Below are 16,952 nucleotides of genomic sequence, written 5' to 3' on the forward strand. Positions count from 1 at the left end.
GCGCCCTCAGCGCCACCGCGGCGACTCGCGAGAACCAATCTCTTACGGCAGCGCGCGAGCGAGAGAGAGAGAGAGAGAGAGAGGGAGAGAGCGCGCAGCAGAGTCGCGAGAGAGCATCGAGCAAAATGGACGCCTTTGTGTCTGTTTTCTTGCGAGCCGCGCTATAAATAGTGGCCCCGACTGCGCGCGCGCGCGCCCCCGCGATTGCCGCCCCCGAGAGAGGACAAGTCCCAGGGCCCGGGCCGTCAAGCCCAGCCCGAGAGCGAATTCCGTCGTTTCCGCGCAGCGTATACACACACACACACACACACGCAGACAACAGAGAGAGAGAGAGAGAGAGAGAGAGAGAGAGAGAGAGCGCGAGCAAGTAGCTGGTATAGCACCACCGCCGCCGTCGTCGCCGCAGCCGCCGCCGCCACCGCTAGACTTATTCGAGGAACCAACCGCCTGCGTCTGCTCCCCCTAGGTAAACCAAAATCTCCCGCTTTTCCACAAACTCTCCTCTCTAACGCTCCTTTGTCTTTCTTTTTATCTCTCCACTCTAGGGGACCATGCAGTCGCTCGTCCGGCTCTGCTGCTGAGATACACATAGCACCACTGCTCTTGTGCTGGCTCTTCGCGCAGTCCTTCCTTCCTCAGCTGCGATTTTCATCAGACACCAGGTGTACAGTCATGGACCGACTGCCGCAAGACCCGAGGGCCTCTTCAAAATTTGGCTGATATGGCAGTGTGCTCGCAACATGGGAACCTGAGGCCCTGAGAGAGCTTGGGCTTCCTCACCCAGCTGCACTCCTCCTCGGTGCAGTCACTCTCCTCGAACAGTGCCAGTGCGTGTCTGTGTGAGAGTGCACCCGTGACTTATTGACTCGCGCAGTGTGAGACAGTGCAGGTTTATTATTGTTCTTGTTGCCCGTTGATGTTGTTGTTACATACTGAGAGAGAGATAGATAGAATGCTTGTCTATGCTGCTGCTGTTGTTGTTACGCTACTCTTGTGACTTGGAGACTGTGTGAGAACTTCGCAAACGGCCAGGTCAGATGCCAGAACAAATTCAGAGCAAAATGAATGGGGTAATACCAAGCGTACCAATTACTACCCTCGCGGGAATAGCGAGTCTGTCGGATCTGTTGCCTGAAATGCCCTTGCCCACACCGCTGCCTCAGACTTTGACCAATAAATCTCTGCTGTTTCATCCCAGAGTGGCGGACGAGGCACAGATCCTTCTGAGCATGCGGGACGAAAATCTGGTGCCACAGCTGATCATGTCGCTTTCCCAGACCTCGGCTGATCACATCGAGCTGAAAGATCACTACGCCAATATGGAGCAACCACTGGAATCCCAACAGGATGCTCCTGAACTTCTGAAAGCAATCTTGCAAACTAACCCACACGTCTTTAAGGGACCTCAGTATAACTCTCCCAGAAATTGGCCCCAACAGCAGAGCCAGCAGATGAGTGGAAACTACGAGAACTTCTCACCTTCTTACTCCAACTCCTCCAACTCCAGGCAAACGCCGCAGGGCAGCCCTGCTTACATGCCCATGGGCAGATCAATGTTACCTGGTGGAATTCCACACGCGCAGCATCCCAGAATGCCAGTGGCGCCACAGAATCACACAGACGTTACTCAAAGTAGTCCTTTTACCGTGCCTTCGCCGTCGCCCCGCGCGACTGTCATAACAGAACAAACAAGGACATCAACTACCCCTCAGCACATGATTGAAGATACTCATTGCTTGAACAGCGTTACTGCTCAGTTCAACATGCACTCGCCGGCGCACATGAGCACACCCAGCCCACTACTATCTCATGGGAATGTTACTCCGCAGCACCATCCAATGTCCAGTGGGTTGACACCTCAGCACAACATGCAGCACATGACACCGCAGGCTGAAACTGGCATTCCGGTAACTCAACCACATCATCAAATGCAGCCGCAGCATCATCAGCTGCACCAGCCGCATCAAATGCAGCAGCCAGCCATGAATATGCATCAACAAATGTTTGATTCCATGCTGAACAGACCACTGCATCAGCCTCAATTGTCACAGGCTATGGATATCGAACACACGCTGCATGATAACCAACAATTTCTGCTTGATCAGGTTACCGGTCTTCCTGAAATTGACCTACCAATCGGTAGTTTGGACACCAATCACAGTAGGGAAATGATGTCCAATCCCATGGCACCTCAACCTAACATGTTTGACAGTTTAAACATTAGCACAAACTTGCATAATGCCATGGTGCCTTTGCCTGAATCTGCACCAACGACAATTCCAGCAACTCAGCAACCCCAAATACCTTACCAGCATCCGCTGCAGGGACAGCAGCACCATCCACAGACGCCATTGGAACATCATACTCAAAATCAAGATCATATTCAACAACCACAACCTCAGCAAGTACAACAACTACAGCCACCCCAGCAGCTGCAACCAGTGCAACAACAAAATAATGTCTACGAAAAAGACCTCAAGATTTCCTTGAAAGAGCCAGTTATCATGTTGAACAGGTCTTTAGCAGACCAAGCACTCATGAAAAGGAATATGAATGCATCCAACGATAAATCTCTTGGACGCTCAACGAGACACAGTATATCGAGTAAAGACCGCGATGACAAATCTATCAAGTCCGAGTCAGACAGTGAAGAAGAAATCGGTAGAAATAACAAGTACTTCAAAGCTAAGGCAAAAGAGCGTCAAGCTCAGAAGGACAGGGATAAGTCTGACAAGAAGAAGAATTCCGATGATAAGCGAATATCTTCTGCCAGAAGAAAACGAATGATCAGCGATGACGAGGACGAGGAAGATGAGGAACAGCAGGAAGACAAAAAAGATGGTTCCTTCTCGCCGCCGAAACCCAAAATTCGCAAATTCGAGAAAAAACTTGTTCCTGTGCTACCAAAGCTTAGTGTGGAGGAGCTTATGGAAACCAATACCTATAAGCGATTCAACACGTTAGTAGAGACAATCTTCGAAAACACGGAGGAAGCCGCGCTTGATGACATCGACGACAACGGCGATGTACCTCAGGAATTCTTAATCAACGATCACCAGTTGCAGATATTGTGTTCGGAGGCAGCTAAGTTAAAGTCCCAAGGGGCTATGGAATCCGTTCCATCTGACAAATTGGTGAGACTTTTGAACATTCTCGAGAAGAACATCCGCGACAACGCCGAAATCACACCGCTGGCCGATCCAGACGACAACGTCGAACAGAGTCGGCTGTGGATGCAAATTGCCATGGGCCGAGTCCAGCAGGCCGTGGACGCTTCCCTCGTCTGTTTGCACATAATGACGTCGAGCAATATGCCAAAAACGATATACCTGGAAGACGTCATCGACCGAATAATCCTGTTCGTCAATTACCAACTTCAGAACACGATCTATCCCTCCTACGACCCCGTTTACAGAATAGACTCAAAAAATAAGACTGACAATTTTAACTCTAGTGGCCGTAAAAAGAGGAGTCATGCCAAGGAGGTCAGAGAGAAGAATCTTCTCATGGTCTACAGCAAACTGACCGAGCTCGTCGGTCTGCTCGCCGAACTGTTCAACATCCAGGTTCTCACCGACACCAGTGTCCTACACGCTTCGACACTCGGCGTGGCACCGTTCTTCGTCGAGAACGTCAGCGACCTGCAACTCAGTGCCCTTAAACTCGTCACCAACATCTTCACCAAGTACGACATGCACAGGAGAAACCTCCTCGACGACATACTAGCCTCCATCGCGAGACTTCCCAGCAGCAAGAGGGGTCTGCGGACGTACAGGCTGAGTACCAACCAGTTCATACAGATGCTTACGGCCCTGGTGCTGCAGCTGATTCAGTGCGTAGTGGTACTGCCCGACTCCTCTCGAGGCCCGGACGGCAAAATCAAGGAGGAGGACAAAAAGGAGTCGGTGCTGAGCAACGTCGACATCGACCTCCTCATGCTGAGCAAATACGACGCGGCGACGAGGCTGGCTTGCAACTTCCTCACAGCCTTCCTAAAAAAATGCGGTAGCAAGGGAGAGGAGGTCGACTACCGGCCGCTCTTCGAGAACTTCGTCCACGATCTGCTGACCACGGTGAACAAACCCGAGTGGCCCGCCGCCGAGCTGATGCTCAGCTTACTGGGTAAGCTGCTGGTCGGGCACTTCTCCAACAAGAGCTCGGACATATCGCTACGAACCGCCTCGATCGAGTACCTGGGCGTCGTCGCCGCTAGACTGCGCAAGGACGCCGTCAGCTCACACTGTAAGTTGTCCACTATAGATCAAATAATCTCGGATATCAAACTCGAGCAGGCGAGAGACTCCGACTACGACCAGGTGAAAGACAAGGAGATCCCCGGACTGGACGAGGCCGAGGAGAGGGTCATCTTTCTGCAAAAGGTTCTTCTGGACTACCTCGCGGTCAATGCCACCAAGGACTCGGCTCTGGCGTACGCGCGCCACTTTTACCTCGCCCAGTGGTACAAGGAATGCGCGGTCGACAAGCAGCGAGTCGGCCAACCGAAACACGCGTCACCCAGTAAAAAGTCGCCGAAGAAACGCTCGCGGAAGAAAGGCGGCCGTCACCGGATCAGCGACAGCGAGGACGAGGACGAGCAGCCCGAGGAGGAGCTCGACCCCGACGAGAACGACAACAACGAGCAGAAGAACTCGGAGAGTTATCGTATCATCGAGGAGAAGAAGAAGCTCATCATCAGCAAAATCCGACTGTGTAGCTCGGGCACGAAGCCCGACATACTGCAGACTTATATCGACTACAACTCGGCCGAGCTGATATCCCAGTACCTGGCCTCGACGCGACCCTTCTCTCAGAGCTTCGATTGCTACCTACAGCAGATCCTGCGCGTACTCACCGAGAGCTCGATAGCTATCCGAACAAAGGCAATGAAGTGCTTAACAATGATCGTCGAGGCTGATCCCAGCGTACTGGCCCGCGCAGACATGCAAATCGGCGTGAAGCACTCCTTTCTGGACATCTCGACGTCGGTGCGCGAGGCCGCCGTCGATCTCGTCGGCAAGTTTGTCCTCAGTCGGCCGGAACTCATCGACAAGTACTACGACAAACTGCTCGCGCGCATCCTCGACACCGGCGTTAGCGTCAGAAAGCGCGTCATCAAGATACTCAAGGACATCTGCATCGAGATTCCGGAGTACCCGAAGGTGCCCGAGATCTGCGTAAAGATGATCAGGCGAGTCAACGACGAGGAAGGCATCAGGAAGCTGGTGATGGAGGTCTTCCAGAACATGTGGTTCACTCCAGTGAAGGAGCGACCGCGTCTCGATAGTAAGGCTCTGCTGCGCAAGGTCATGAACATCACGGACGTTGTAGCTGCCTGCAAGGACATGGGTCTCGAGTGGTTCGAGCAACTGCTGGTCAGTCTGTTCAAGCCCAAAGAGGACAAGGACGACAGCACGAAACTGGTGACGGAGCCGCCGAAGGCCCTGATTACCGCCTGCACACAAATCGTCGACTGCCTTATCGAGAATGTGCTCAGACTCGAGGAGAACAATTTTAACACCGACGAGAATCCACAGAAGCGTGGCTCCTCGCAACGACTCGTGGCCTGCATGACGACCCTCTACCTCTTCGCCAAGATCAGGCCGCAGCTGTTGGTCAACCACGCGATCACGCTCCAACCATATCTAAGCTTGAAGTGCCAAACTCAGGGCGACTACCAGATCATCAGCAGTGTTGCGCACACGCTCGAACTCGTCGTGCCGCTCATGGAACATCCGAGCGAGACGTTCCTCGCACAACTCGAGGAAGACTCCGTCAAGTTGATACTTCAGCACGACAGGTCCGTCGTGGCCAGCTGTGTTTCCTGTCTCGGCTCGATCGTCAACAACGTCACCAAGAACTACAAACTTATCCGAGACTGCTTCAATAAGTACTACGGCCACATGAGAGACTACAAAAAGGTTTTCGAGAAGGACCAAAACGACCCAGTCCTCGTCAAGTACAAGGCCTTCTTTCGCCGAGCCCTCTTTACCGTCGGCCTGCTGCTGAGGCACTTTGACTTCACGAATCCGCAGGTCATAGAGGGTTTACCGGATAACATCAAGGACCAAGTCTTCGACACGCTTTACTTTTTCGTCGACCAGGGCAACGAGGACTCGCGGCAGTTCACGATGTCGGCCATCGGCTCCCTCTGCATCAGGCATTACGAGTTCATGTTAATGCCCAAGCTGATGGATCTGTATCACCACTACCTCACGTCGGAGTTTGCACCGGTGCAGATGCGAGTAACGGTCCTCCAGAACATCGAGTTCTACCTGGCGGAAGAAGAGAAGAGGATGATCAAACAGGATCTCGAGTGGGCCAAGCAATCGAAGCAGGAGAATCTTAAAGAGATGGGCGACGTCTCATCGGGAATGGCCAGCACAGTGATCCAGAAATATCTCAACGAGACTCTGGAGTCGTTCCTGCATGCAAACATCGGTGTAAGGCACGCTGCCCTCAAAGTAATCCAGCTGATCCTGGCCCAGGGTCTGGTGCACCCGGTGACCATCGTGCCGTACCTCATCTGTATGAGCACTGACTGTGAAAAACTAGTGAGTCATAGCGCCGACAAGCAACTCCAGGACATCGAGAAGAAGTATCCAGGCTTCGTGCACACCAAGGCTTCGGTCGGCATCCGGCTCAGCTACAGGCTGCAGCAGATTCTGCAAAAGGACCCTACGGTGGTAAGGGGTATGTACATAAAGGAGGGCGAGTACCCAAGTGCGCTCAACGGCTTTCTCTACACGATCCTGAGAAATACCAAAACGCAGAGGAGAGCCATCGTCCAGTCGTTCCTGAAGCAGTTCGAAGAAAATGCCAAGACGAGTCTGTCACAGATGCTGTATCTTGCGGACAACCTGGCCTATTTCTCGTACCAGGTGCAGGACGAGCCGCTCTTCATAATTCACAAAATAGACGTCAATATATCCGTGAACGGCATGAACTTGCTGCAGTCGTTCAGGGGGGCACTCCTGTCCAAAGACGGTACTCCGCTGCAACCACCTCCGGAGAACGTCGCGGAGGAGGAGCAGCAGCAGGAGCAATTGCAGCTACAACCACAGATACCAATGGACCAACAGATGCCACAGGCCTACAATCGGCAACAGCAATATTTTAATCCAGAGGTAATTAACTTTTGTAATGATGTACTTATTGCAAAATTTTGTACTATTAAACCAAACATTTTATTGATTTTCTTATAATTCTTTTCTTTTTATTCTATTACAGACTGGAATGATGGCTGAACTGGCAGGTCAAGTTTCGGGAATGGGACCCCCACCGGTACCGCCTCAACCTTTACTGAATCAATCACGACCAAATCTCTCGACCCTCGAAGATGAGGAAGATGATGAAGAGGATGTAGAAAGCGTTTTGCAAAGGCTACCGGAGAACACGAGGTTGCTACGAGAATACATTACCGCGAGTCAAGGTTTCCTTCTATTGCTAACGCTGCGTCAACACTTAAAGGACCTTTACGGCTTCTCTGATGCCAAAATCAGCCAATACTCACCTAACGAGTCAGCCAAGGTTTACGAAAAAGCCGTCAATCGTAAAACTAACCAATTGTTCAAGCCTAAGAACACACTGCAAAGGCTAAGGGAAAATAGAAAAGACGACGAAGAACTTGACGAAGAGGGCAGGCGGAAACTCGTGAAAGAGTACCTCGACTTCAAGCAGCTCATGCTGAAGTTCGATCCCGATGATCCCGACGAGGAAGACGACGCTGAAGGCGGTGGCAGTAAACGAGGGGGCCACGACAGCTCGAGGCAAGAAAGGTCGTCCGAGCCTGACAGGCTCAACGTCTTGACGGCATCAACAGGGAATGCTGATACAAGCCAAGTTCAGTACCAGGTAACGGAACATCCCAACAACTCAATGACTCAAAGCCAAGGGCCACCCCGCGTGCCCAAACTCACGATACACACAAGCCACCACCATCACAGCTCCGCGGACAAGGAGCATCGTAAGCACCGAACGCACAAAACGGAAAAACCGAAGAAGCACAAGAAGAAGAAGAGGAGAAGACTGTCGGACAGCAGTGACAGCGGTGACGACTGCAGCGATCCCGACTATCAAGGCTGAGTAGTCACGCGGCTCGTCCAACATTAAAGGTTTTTTTGTATTTTTGAATTTCTTTTTTTACATTTTAAAAACAAACGTTTCCACTGTGCCGGTGCTGGACGCTCGTGTCTCGGGCGACGAGGAGACACTCCTTGCCGCGCTTCGTGAACGAAACCTCGTCTGTGTATATAAACGTAGAACTAAGAGAATGGGAGTGTGCGAGAAAGATAACAAAAATAAAGTTAAATACATAGATGCTAATCACGAATGTAACATTGCTTTTTATTTCTAACGAGAAGGGACAACAATTCTTTCTCTGGAATATTAAGGAAAAGGACCAGCCGACACTCAATACTGTTTTCTAGATCCGATAACGAAGGTATGAGAGCTAGAGAAAAATGGAAAGAGTGAAAAATAGAGAGAATCTGTGGCGAGACAGGTAATGTTTAATTACTGCGTTTTCTAGGATGAAATGAAAAACGGTTAATTGTCGGATTATTCTCGGACGCAAAGCTTAGGAGATAAATATTGAAATATGAGATTTAGAGTGAAAGCGTGAAAGGTAGAAGGCAGAGCGATGGAAGGAACTCGTTGTTTGTATAAAAGAATTGAGAAAACATATTATGTACATAATGAGAAAAAGAAACAAATGACAAATCTTTGACTAAAGTATATTATTTTCTTACACAAAACAAAACGTAGTGGTGAAAAAATACTTAAAAGCGATTTCGTTGTAATATTAGGTATTTATTATTCAAAGAGTTTACGTTTTCGCTCTCCCACGAATATACATACCTTTAATAAAAACTCCGAGCTCTCGTCTTTGATGTATACGCTATATTATTGTATTTAACGTTTTAAACGATAATGGTGGAGGAAAAGGGCAGTCTTGCTTTATTTCCGCAAAAAGTGCGAGAGTCTGGAGCAGCACGACGATCCAAACGAAAAAGCAGTCGCACTTTGTTTTTACGTCCTTTAACAATTAAACAATTTTTTGATTTTTTAAAACTCTTAAAATTATTTATTGCCTTACTGAATCTTATGCATTTTATATTTCGTAGAGTTTACAAATACTTTTTAAGTCGCGTATTTGGTAAATATTCTGCGCATATATGATTAACGATAGATCAAAACTCGTATTAGGAACGAAATAAATAGTTCGATTTTATTTTTTCTCAACGCCAGTCTTTTTGCATGTGGAATCTGTGGTTGAAGCGTTTTAATGGTTGGCAGCATGTTGATGAAAATTGCGTTTTTGTTTGTAACCGTTCAAAATCAAGTATATAGGTCTTTATAAGAATGCAACAAATTCATTACGGAAAGATATATTTAATATTAAAGTAAAAGGCAAGCTAACTTTTTTTAAAACTTGCTCACTATTGGCTGCTTAGACGAACAGCCAAATGCCGTGAAAATAATTGGATGAGCTTCTTTTTGCAAAAAGTGTGCAATGATAGATCTATAAGGGTGGAACGACAACGTCTGGTCTCGATATGATGGATAGCGGAACAAAACTAATAATAGGTACGCGCGAAAATGCCATGTTTAAAGGTTGAAGATACAAGAAATTAAAAGAAGATAACACAAGAATTTAAACGATTGAAGGGAAGATTGTAACTGTACAAATTTTCACGCGTGTATATATTTATTAAAAGTAGCCGCTCGAGATTGTTGTTTCTTGACGGTGAACATAAACTACAAATGATTATATAAATAAAAGAAAGAAGCAAAGGTATATATACATACACGGTATATATGAGAGAGGAAAAATGGAGCGCCGGAGTTTGGAGAAAGACGGGTGAAAGTGAGACAACGAGCGCAAGAGCAGATAGTTATACGCGAGAGTGAGAGAGCGCATCCGTGTGAGAACATTAAAAATATAAGAGAGAGAGAAGGACATAGTTACTAGCGTAATAGAGAAAAAAAATAATAAGAATAAGGAAGAGAGCGTTTTGTTTTACACTTTACCCTTCATTGTAATAAACCTTTTAGGGAGTACAGTAAATTCTATAAATAATTATATTTCTACGTACGTATAATTTAAAAGTTAAGGGCTCTATTCGTACATAAGTATTTCCATGAGGTGGTCGATGTATCGTGTCGAGTAAGGTCCCGGATGCAAAATAATAAATGAAACTTATATGTAGCACCCTATTCGACGCAATAAGGAGGCTCGCTTGTATTATAACATTATCACATAACGCATCAACTATGTTTTTGTATTTGGTAATCTAACGAAAGAATATCAATTAACGAGCAGGTTCATAGAAAGTATATTATATATAAATATATATATATATATATACATATATACATATATATACATATATATGTGTGTATATATATATATGTATATAAGCATATAAATATATATATATAAATTTGAGTAAAGCTGTCCAGTGTTAATGTTATCCATAACGCAATAAGTTTTTGTGTGTAGTCTAAACCTCAGAAAACATGAAATCGTTGTAAAGTTTTAAATAGAAAAAAAAAGAGTATGATGGCGAAGTGAAGGCAAAACGGCAGTTCTGGATAAGACTTAACGCTCGTTTACTCATAACTTATTATGTACATCGTCTGAAAGAAAAAGGTACGTTCATAAAGAAAAAAATAAACATAAGCATATATCAAAGCGTTGATTTCTTGGTGTACGCTCCACTATCCGCCCCACATTCCTTCATGATATAAAATCTATTCTCTACGATCATATAGACTAAGCGATATGTACACGTTATTATATAATATACTAAAACAATTGTACAAAATACGTGAGCTATCGTTGCCGCGAAGTGAACGCGCCGGGAATCTCGTAGCTCTTCCAGCTGACCAAAGTCCTAAAATGTACAAATGATATTTACCATCATTATAATTTTCTTATTTAACTTAAGCAATTATCGTATACCTTGTTGGCAAATCTTTGATATAAGACACGGTCTGAAAAGCTTGTGATTCGCTTCTCTTGAGCTTTTCCTGCCAAGCTTTAGTTTCTTTCAGCAAAGTCGACTCGGAGTACTCTCTAACTCTGTTGAAATGGCTGTCAACAACTGGCTTGGGCTCGGTCTTCTTCGACGACAGAGCGGACCTCCTCTTCTCCACGAACTCCTGGTCCCTGGCTCTAAAACGACAAACCAATCAGAAAAAAAAGCAGTTCAAACATCCATCTACGCAGAAACCCACCTGTAAAACCGCAGGTTGAGAGCATTGACCATAGCCTGTTCCCTCTCATCTCCGCTTGCCACTCCCTCCTCTTGGACAGCCTTCTTCCTCTTGTACTCCTCCACGAGGTGCTTCAATCTCTCCGCCCTGGCCCTCCTCTGGTTCTCCCTCATCTCCCTCCTGGCCCTCAACTGACTCTTGAGTCTCTCCTCCTCGGCAACTCGCTGTTTTTCCCTCTGCTCCTTCCAGCGTCTCACCAGCTCTTTCTTCCTCTCGATCTCCACCTTTTTGTGCTCCGCTATTTTGCAAATCGACGGTGTAGGTTCTTCCGCCTTGGCAGCGAGTTTGGCCTGACGTTCGGACTGCTTGCGATCGCGCCACTCCTGAACGGCGAGTTTTTGCTTTTCTCGGAGGTCCAGGTAGGTCTTGTACCAGGCCTCGTGGTTCACGATGCTCTCTTTTGTCAGGTCTGGACACTTGGCCTGGATGGCGACGACCAGGGAGGCAACGCTGTGGTGACGCTTGCGAAGGTTCACGAAGAGCAGGTGGTCCTCTTCGCTCCAGCTGCCGGTGTGCCCTGGATTATTGAAATTTTTATAAATTGTATAGAATTTGATATATTTTTATTTAGGATAAGCATTCGGTCAAAACTAGATTATACTGTTTTCGCCTCAATTAAACTAAACTAACGAATTAATCATCGCTCGGTATAATTAGTCTTTCTCTTCATTAGCTAATGTAATATGATCATTATCGCATATTTTGTATATGTTTTGTCTGCGTAACACATTTAGTTCACGACGCGCACGCATGATTTTGTAATCTATACCATTATCGACCAAAGATTATTACGGTTTTCTTTAAATTCATTATCGCTGCTGACACGATTATAAATATCGATGATAGCTGGCCATATACGGAGTTGTGATCTGTTCTGCTGAGAAGCCGACAAACGGAAAGTGAGTAAGCAGCTTATACAAGATCCTTACCAGTTTTGGCCAATAAAGTGCAAAAATCTTCCGCTTCGTCGTAATCGCACTCCTTTGCCGAATCATCTTTTTGCGATTGCCGATTCGAACTCGTGGCTTTACACAGGAAGTGATCGGTGGAGGCAAAATTTTTGTGCTTACGAATCACCCTCGTCAGTGTGCTCAAGTCGTCGTTGATACTCTTCTGTTCTTCGGCCAAAGTGTTTATCGTGTCCTGTAGGTTTTTGAATTCTTCGATGTTTTTCCATAGCGACTGTAGTTTAATCTTGAAAACCGGGAGGTCTTGTGAAAGTAAATTGAGTTAAAAATTGAAGCCTCGATAAAATATCTGGAATGTGTTGAATTTTATAATATAACGAGTACCAATTTTCCTGACGTTTTCTGCATTGATCATGGATCTAACTGATTTTAATTCCACGTAGATGTCGGTCACCTTTGACTTGAGTGAAAGAACTATGTTTTGTCTAAAATATTATTGATTATATAATTTTCATACCTCTGATAGTTATCGTTATTTATTCACCTTTCATTCTCAAACTTGTCAATGTCTTGCTTAATACCGTGCCAAACCTCAGTATCAACTTTGGAGTTCACCATAAAAGCTTCGATGAATTTTTCAATGATGCATTCTTGCTGTTTTAGTTTTAGATAGAATTTCAAGTGTTGAGACCTTGATAAATTATTCATTTTTTGATACGTAATTTATAACAGATAGATAAAAACTTAAGAATACTCAGGGATCGTCAGTGTAGGAGTCCATTTTCAAGTCAACCACAAGTTTATTTTGTAACCATGGCAATCGAGCAGCTGTAGTACAGTAATTCAAAATTTTACGCGCCAATTTATCTTGAAGAGATTAAAAGTATATACATATAAGGACATGAAGGAAAGAATAAGAAAGTGTGCTTGAATGCTGTTTATATTACAAGTGTTTCACATTTTGTCTATGAGCGATATACACGCACTTTGTTTACATGATTCAAATATTCATACACCCACACCTATACGTACGTCGACGAGAAGTTTAGTAAGTAACATAAAATACTTTATACAAGATGTACAAAAATATGATTGGCATCGAGTTCTTTTACAATCGCATTTTTATCGACTTACAGTAGCGTATACATATAAATAATAAGACAACATTTTTTCGTCTTTTTTTTATACACGCATTTTTTCAGTTCTCGTTCAAAACTTTGAAAACATTAGTACAGTTCTATCTAGCATCCCAACATTTCTAATTCTTGATCGATTCCTTCTATCAATATGATGGCTTCTAACTAATAATCGGATTAATGCCGTTACATTTTCTTCAGATCGATTATCAGACGAACCCTGTCAAGTTTGTACAATCTTTAAACATAGATTTTTTATATAAATACACGTTTTGTTAAATCAAAACAAACTTACAGCAAGTACGGAAGAAAAGAGAGTTTTGTTTACAGCTTGAAATTCATCACTGTGACTAGCTCGCTACTGTTGCTGATGATAGTCAGGTTAATGTGGAAGAGTGTAAAAAATTGTTTGTACATATTGTTGCAAAGTTTATAGAACACAATTCACCAAAGTATATTTACTCTGGATTTTACAATGGACGCATGAAATTAACAATCATACCCGATTATTATTGCATTACTACAATGAAAAATCAATTAAATATGAATTTTCTTAATCCGACTAGAGGACTTTTTGTCCTAACAATTTTTGTAAAAAAAAAAGAAACAAGATAAAAACATAACAGCTTCTACATTCGTTACAATGGAATCTTGAATTTTCAAAAACTAAGAATTGCATGTGTATAGGATTATAATGCTCTCATGCACTTCAAATACAACACGCGCACGCGAATTTATCACTTACACTTACTTAATTAAGTCATATATTGCCCGTTTCGAGGTTTCCCTATCCACTATGAAGAAATTTCATAAATTTCTCAAAGGATAGAGGATGGACGTCCACTTGAATGTCTCTTCTACACTAATACTTTAGACAAGTCTTACTTAAACATTTACCCTGCAATGATTAATGCTTTGAACTAACATATCGGATTGATGCGATAAATTATTTTTTCAAAGTATCATAATTTATCGAGTCTTTGTTAAATTCATATCGAATTTCATTAAGTGCTAGTGTAGAAGGAACAGAATTGATATGCGCCGTTAGACGCTGTAACGCACAATGAATCGAACGCGAATCAACGCTCTTTCTGATCAAGATATCGTACAGGAATTTCGACCGACGCAACTCGTTCGCGAGTCGTTAGTACTTCCGGACGGTGAACTCCCAGGCGTCGAGGAACCTCCACTGCTGGGACTGTTTCCAGTCACAAAGCGTACACACCTGCGGTGGCCGAGATTTAGAGCTTTAATCGTACAGAGAGTTCGACTGCCACAAGAGGTGTGGAGGCGGGGTCGAAGCTGTGGTACTGTCGTCATGGCGTAGGACTTCAAATGGGATTTTATAGAAGCAGGCAATGGTAGCTGTTCTATGCCGTAAACTGTAGTTCTTGCAACAATTGCACGGCAGGCCAGTTCTTGGAGACTTAAGACTAGAAAGTAAAACGATTGTCAGATCCAATCTGTAATCTTTACTTTTATCTCGTTATTGTTAAACTAAAGCAATGCAAACATACCTTTATTGGATCTCCACAAACGTTCCATTCCATTGCGATGAAGAGCCATTCGAGAGAGTTCGCAGAAGCTCTCTCTTATGTTGAAATCGCAAAGAGGGGATACCTCAAAAAAGGCCATGCGATTCTTAGCAGCATATAATTCAGCATCTCGCTCACTTACTTGTCTCTTAAAAGCTAAGTGAAGACGATTACCAACTAATACTTTTGGTACTCCGGGTGCTTGCTGTAAAAACGTAAGAGGGTTATTGGTTTATACTAACAGCATCCATTGCAAAGTTGTCATAAACATACCTCCTCTACTTCCTTGAGCCAACGGTCAATGCCGTCGAAAGACCACTTGTTTGTTATATCGTAAACTAAGAGAATTCCTTGTGCTCCTCTGGAGTAGGATCTTATGATGGTACAGAACCTTCCCTGTCCTGAAGTGTCCCATAATTGCAGTTTCACCCTTTTTCCATCCAGCAAGATAGTAGTAGTTTTGTAGGCTAGAGTAAAGACGAATGAAAGAATTACTTGTCCAAAAAGGTAGAATGAAAAGCCAATGTAAAGGTTCATACCACTACCGCTGCAGAACGGAGACTCAAATGCCCCATCCTCGAGGCCAGAAAGAATCTCCTGCTTTCCTACGTCGCTGTCTCCAACAAGGAGGAACTTGAGCAGGTAGTCGTACTGCTTCTCCTGTCGGGGCTTGGCAGTGGCAGCATTGTTGTTGTTGTTGTTGCCGCATGCATTGGTGGCATTGACTTGGCTATCCTCTCCTGCTGCCATAATAGCCTGGAGCTGCAGATCTCGCTGGGCATACTGCAAGCTTGCAACTCTGGTATGGTGTGCAGCAGCGATGATATAATATACGATGCAGCACAACAGGATGAAACGTATAGACTACTATAGCAGTCGTCGTCGACGTCGAGAGGAATTCGCGAGGGCAGCTCCGATGCGTTGGCGCGATTGCGAAAATATCAGCTTCAACTGCTGGCTATACACTGCTGTGGCGCAGCTGCGCGCGCGACAAAAACACACGCCGCGTCCTTGAGAGGAAAAGAGAAAAATCTTTGGCAAGGTGTATAGGTATATATGTATATGTACATAGGAGACCGGCCGAGGCTCTATATAGCTATTCGGACAGCAACTGCAGCAGAGCCATATTCGTCTCTCTGTCCGATGGTGCAGTAAGTACGTAGAGCTGCGATTTCACCTATGCCGTTGTTGGGCCAGGCTCATTAGAATGCCTAGAAGCGGAACGGCGCCGTTTACTCGGCGATTATCAATTACCGCGAAGAAAGAAAGGAGAACACAACTCGACTCGAATGGTCATGGCGCAGCTGCACGCGCGCACACATATATACACAGCCCGCACATACACACGAACGAGAAAGAGACAGAGAGACGTTTCTCGTATGTAATAATAATATCCTCTCTAATTACTCCTCACGTCCGATGCAGCTACACACTGCTAAACGACGAGACGTTCTTTTGTATAATTGCACTTTGTTTACGTGGAAGACTTGCTGTGGATGAACAACGCGGACGCGGACACGACTCTCTCCGACGACATAGATGCGGAGAGAGAGAGAGAGAGAGAGAGTGCTTATATATACACATGTATATAGGTATGGCGACGGACGTCAGCAGACCGCAGACTCGTGCTGTCTCTGTCTATCAAGTGCATGCGCACTTGCGCGAGAAAGAGATCTATACAGTATACTGTATGTGACGCGATCGTACGGAGAGACAGGTCTGCACTCTGCGCGCACTTTGCGCTACACGGTGGGTACCTATATATATATATATATATACGAAAAAAGACTGGCGATTTTGGTCTCTATTGTGTGTGTGTGTGTGTGTGTGTGTGTATATATTGGATTTCAACATGGCCGCGGTTAGAGATGCTCCGACGTCTGCGCGTGCAACTATAATTATAAATACGATTTAAAAAAACTGACAAAATCTTAGAATTGGTCTTTATATGGGTTTTAATAGGTAATATATTTGTTTTAATTTTATTATATTATTATTCAGATTTAAAAAAAAAAAATAAGCCTTATCAATTCAATCACTTGTTGGATCGGTTTAAATTAGACTTTTACGAAGAAAAATATATTTGAATTAGAAAA

General features: G+C 45.0%; 3 protein-coding genes across 5 annotated transcripts; 1 reads left to right on the forward strand and 2 right to left on the reverse strand.

The window, feature by feature from the left end:
• Positions 1–65: 65 nt before the first annotated feature.
• On the forward strand, positions 66–10,672 carry LOC103316756 (nipped-B-like protein). Its single transcript, XM_016983820.3, has 3 exons — positions 66–466; positions 546–7,124; positions 7,228–10,672. Exons 2-3 carry the CDS (start codon positions 1,038–1,040, stop codon positions 8,080–8,082), a joined length of 6,942 nt encoding a protein of 2,313 aa, XP_016839309.1. The 5' UTR covers positions 66–466; positions 546–1,037; the 3' UTR covers positions 8,083–10,672.
• On the reverse strand, positions 9,508–12,972 carry LOC100119992 (coiled-coil domain-containing protein 112). Of its 3 annotated transcripts, none has more exons than XM_001603630.6 (6): positions 12,730–12,972; positions 12,570–12,645; positions 12,207–12,488; positions 11,239–11,794; positions 10,964–11,176; positions 9,508–10,895 (listed from the first exon to the last, which is right to left on the reverse strand). In XM_001603630.6, the coding sequence occupies exons 2-6, from the start codon at positions 12,598–12,600 to the stop codon at positions 10,835–10,837; spliced, it is 1,143 nt and encodes a 380-aa protein (XP_001603680.2). In that variant the 5' UTR covers positions 12,601–12,645; positions 12,730–12,972; the 3' UTR covers positions 9,508–10,834. The 3 variants fall into 3 exon arrangements, with proteins under 3 accessions (XP_001603680.2, XP_008210367.1, XP_008210368.1); XM_008212145.3 differs by having other exon boundaries at positions 12,570–12,670; XM_008212146.3 differs by having other exon boundaries at positions 12,570–12,659; positions 12,730–12,818.
• A 135-nt stretch (positions 12,973–13,107) lies between these two features.
• LOC100120026 (ras-related protein Rab-40C) lies at positions 13,108–16,929 on the reverse strand. Its single transcript, XM_001603658.6, has 4 exons — positions 15,396–16,929; positions 15,130–15,323; positions 14,839–15,061; positions 13,108–14,754 (listed from the first exon to the last, which is right to left on the reverse strand). Exons 1-4 carry the CDS (start codon positions 15,604–15,606, stop codon positions 14,417–14,419), a joined length of 966 nt encoding a protein of 321 aa, XP_001603708.2. The 5' UTR covers positions 15,607–16,929; the 3' UTR covers positions 13,108–14,416.
• Between the last annotated feature and the right edge of the window lie 23 nt (positions 16,930–16,952).

Source organism: Nasonia vitripennis, chromosome 3 (genome assembly GCF_009193385.2).
Source record: "Nasonia vitripennis strain AsymCx chromosome 3, Nvit_psr_1.1, whole genome shotgun sequence".
Taxonomy (NCBI): Eukaryota; Metazoa; Arthropoda; class Insecta; order Hymenoptera; family Pteromalidae; genus Nasonia; species Nasonia vitripennis.